This window comes from Stegastes partitus, unplaced genomic scaffold, assembly GCF_000690725.1.
Source record: "Stegastes partitus isolate 25-593 unplaced genomic scaffold, Stegastes_partitus-1.0.2 Scaffold915, whole genome shotgun sequence".
Lineage (NCBI taxonomy): Eukaryota > Metazoa > Chordata > Actinopteri > Pomacentridae > Stegastes > Stegastes partitus.
In genome coordinates, this window is record NW_007578646.1 from 96,673 (window position 1) to 99,601 (window position 2,929).

At 44.3% G+C, this 2,929-nt stretch overlaps 1 protein-coding gene across 1 annotated transcript in view; it reads left to right on the forward strand.

Moving 5' to 3' along the window:
• Nucleotides 1-404, forward strand: part of LOC103366190 (cytochrome c oxidase subunit 7A-related protein, mitochondrial) — a 4,015-nt gene extending 3,611 nt beyond the window's left edge. Inside the window, exon 3 of the mRNA XM_008293847.1 lies at nt 151-404. Coding sequence (XP_008292069.1) covers nt 151-291 — 141 coding nt within the window. The 3' untranslated portion in view covers nt 292-404. The remainder of the gene's footprint in view (nt 1-150) is intronic.
• The last annotated feature ends 2,525 nt before the right edge of the window (nt 405-2,929 follow it).

The following is a 2,929-nucleotide window of genomic DNA, read 5'->3' on the forward strand; positions in this document are numbered from 1 at the left end:
TCCACATGCAGGTTAATCATCACTGACGGTACAGAAACATCTGGACTCACACCTGGTCTGCTGCGTACAGTCAGGGAGCTTTGTGATATATTTTGTACATCACTGTGATAAGCCCCGCCCCCTCAGGTAACTTGTTTGGCTCTCTGTCAGGTGCCGGACAGCGTCCCAGTCCACCTGAAGAGGCGTATGATAGACAAGCTGCTGTACCGGACCACCATGGGTCTGACGGTGGGGGGCGTGGTCTACTGCCTGGTGGCCCTCTACGTTGCCGCCCAGCCCAGCAACAAGTGATGCTGTCCGGCTGCTGCGCTGTGATTGGAGCAGAGGTGGAGACGTTCACAAAGCTGCATAGAAACAAAACACTTTGTACAGAAATATCACTGAGTACGGAGAATCAATAAAGTATTTTGTGGGTAAAAAGTCGCTGTTTGCTTTTATTAATTAAATTGAACCTTAATTGATTAATGATTAGTTGTCAAATATTAATTTAATCTCTAAGTACTTTGATAATTGATTCATCAGTTTGAATATTTTTTAAAATAAAAACATCTCGGGGCGCCCTGGTACCTCAACTGGATCAGACTGTGACCCGTGAACAGACTAGAGCTCCCGATGCAGCGGTCGTGGGTTCGACTCCCGCCCACAGCCCTTTGCTGCGGTCTCTCCCCGTTGTTCTCCGACTTCCTGTTTATCTGTCACTGCTCTGTCAGCAAAGGTGAAAAACCTGTTAAAGGAAATAATTAAAAAGTCTAAATTCTGGGACATCAGCTCCTTCAATGTGAATATTTTCTGATTTGGTTCTTCCTTGATGACAGTAAACTGAACATCAGAAGACCCCTGAGGAAACTCTGATCCACATTTTCACCAGTTTCTGACTTTGTGGGACTAAATTCATCCAGAAAACAACTGACAGTGGAAATAATAATAGCTAATAGCATTGTTAATAAATTGCTAATAAATAAAAGATCGTTATCTGCAGCCCTGATGAAATGTTTTAATGTGTAAACTGGAACATGGTACCTGAGAAGGGCGGCTCAGGTGTCATCCAGAGTTTTGTTCAGGCTGAACCAGACTCCATTCAGATGTTGAGCGTTTTTACACTCAACAGCGTCACGTGTCCTGATGCTGAGCAGTTTCTCTCTGGAGAGTTTCTCACATCATCCAGCTGCACAGAAAACTATTTTGATCTAAATGAATGTCAGCGCAGACGCAGCTGTGAGTCATCAGCTGATCCCGTCTTTATGAGTCCTGAGCCTCGTCGTATTTTCTGCAATTCATCAGCCTCATTGGCAGGATTACTCAGGATTACCTGTTCCTCCCTCAGCTTCACTCCAACACAGACACTCAAGTGTTTCTTCACAAATTCATTTTACTTCCAAGCTTGTGTCTGGTACACACAACAAAGTGGATGAGCTGAACAGAAAGCTGTGTGAGCTTTGGAAAGCTGTGAAGGTCGACAGCAGCCACATAAACCAGTCTGAAGACATCCAGCCGGCACATTTGCTTGTTTCATGTAACAGCTTCATGGACTCTGGTCTGTCAGTTTTCACAGTGTGCAGATTGTAAGTCTGACCTGATTTTATCCAAGTGATGAAAGAGCTCAGACTGGCTCACTGGTTCCTGCTGATCCCTGAGTAGACTGGCATGTGGAGAAATCAGCAGGCGAATGGAAGTGTGCAGCTCTTCTCTTGCCTCCTGACAAACGGCACCTTCAGATTAACAAAAATACCAGCAAATGTAATATTCCTCTGTGGAAACAGAAAGCTCCCTCAGAAGCTCCTGTCGTCTTCTTTAGCAGAGATACCTTCTTGTCAGTGTTTTAACCAGTCGTCCACATATCTGAGACTGACTTGATGAACCTCCCAGCGACATTTCTCCATGCATCGGCCCCCATAGCCTCCATGTGTTCTCTGTGAGCCTCAGACGTCTCACTTTATCTTAAAGCTATCTTTGATCTGGTTCTTGATGAGGGTTGAATCCATGACTGCAGGCCTGTGTTGACACTGCGTTCTGTCCAGCGGGTGAAGGCTTTTCCCTTCCTACCGCTCAGATGTGTTCTTTGTGATTGTGGCTGCAGCACTTTGACACCAGCAGCTGAAGATTTTCTGGCGTATCCTGCAGGAATCGCTGCCTTCTTGGGAACTTCTTTTGTGTATCTGCTCTGTGGCTGAATTTACTTGGCGGTCTGGGACAAACTGAAATCTGCACCTCTGGTAGATAATGTTCCTCCTGTCGAACGATGTATTTCAGGTCATTTGGAGATCTTTGTGCCAGACTCATAGAGGTCCACAGCTTTTTAGAGGAAGTTCTAATCACTGGAAGTTAAACTGGATTCCAGGTTCTGGCCTGATGGATCTGATGGTGATTAATGTTGGACTGTCAGATTGTTTTCATGTGACTCTTCAGTTTAAAAAAAAAATAAAAAATTAAATGCTGACACTAACTGTCAGTTTTATATCATTACTTTGAGTTAGAGCTGTTAATGATTTATTGTTAGTTGGTGAATTCTTAGTAACTAATAGAAAACATTTTAGCGAATAAAGCAGCAGAGGAAGGTCATGTGTCATAGACCAGCTGTAGTACCTGGTTGTTCCACCAGGTGGAGCCTCTTGTAGACACCAGAGGATTCATCACTCAGACTACAGACAGTTCATGTTGTGGGAGTTTAGCTAGCAGCAGGCACCATGACCGAGACTTCTGTGGAGGTTGATGACCTCAACTACTGCTCTAATAATCATGAATAAAATCTAATAGATATCATGCTGATGTGGACCCAGACAACGGTTCTGTTACCGATAAACAGAGCTGGTGTGGAGTAAATACTGATCAGTCATGATTAAACATGGCTTTATTAGCAGCTGTTGAACTGTGTTGAATCATCCATCCATCCATCATCTCTACACCTTAATCCTCACTATGGGGGGCGGAG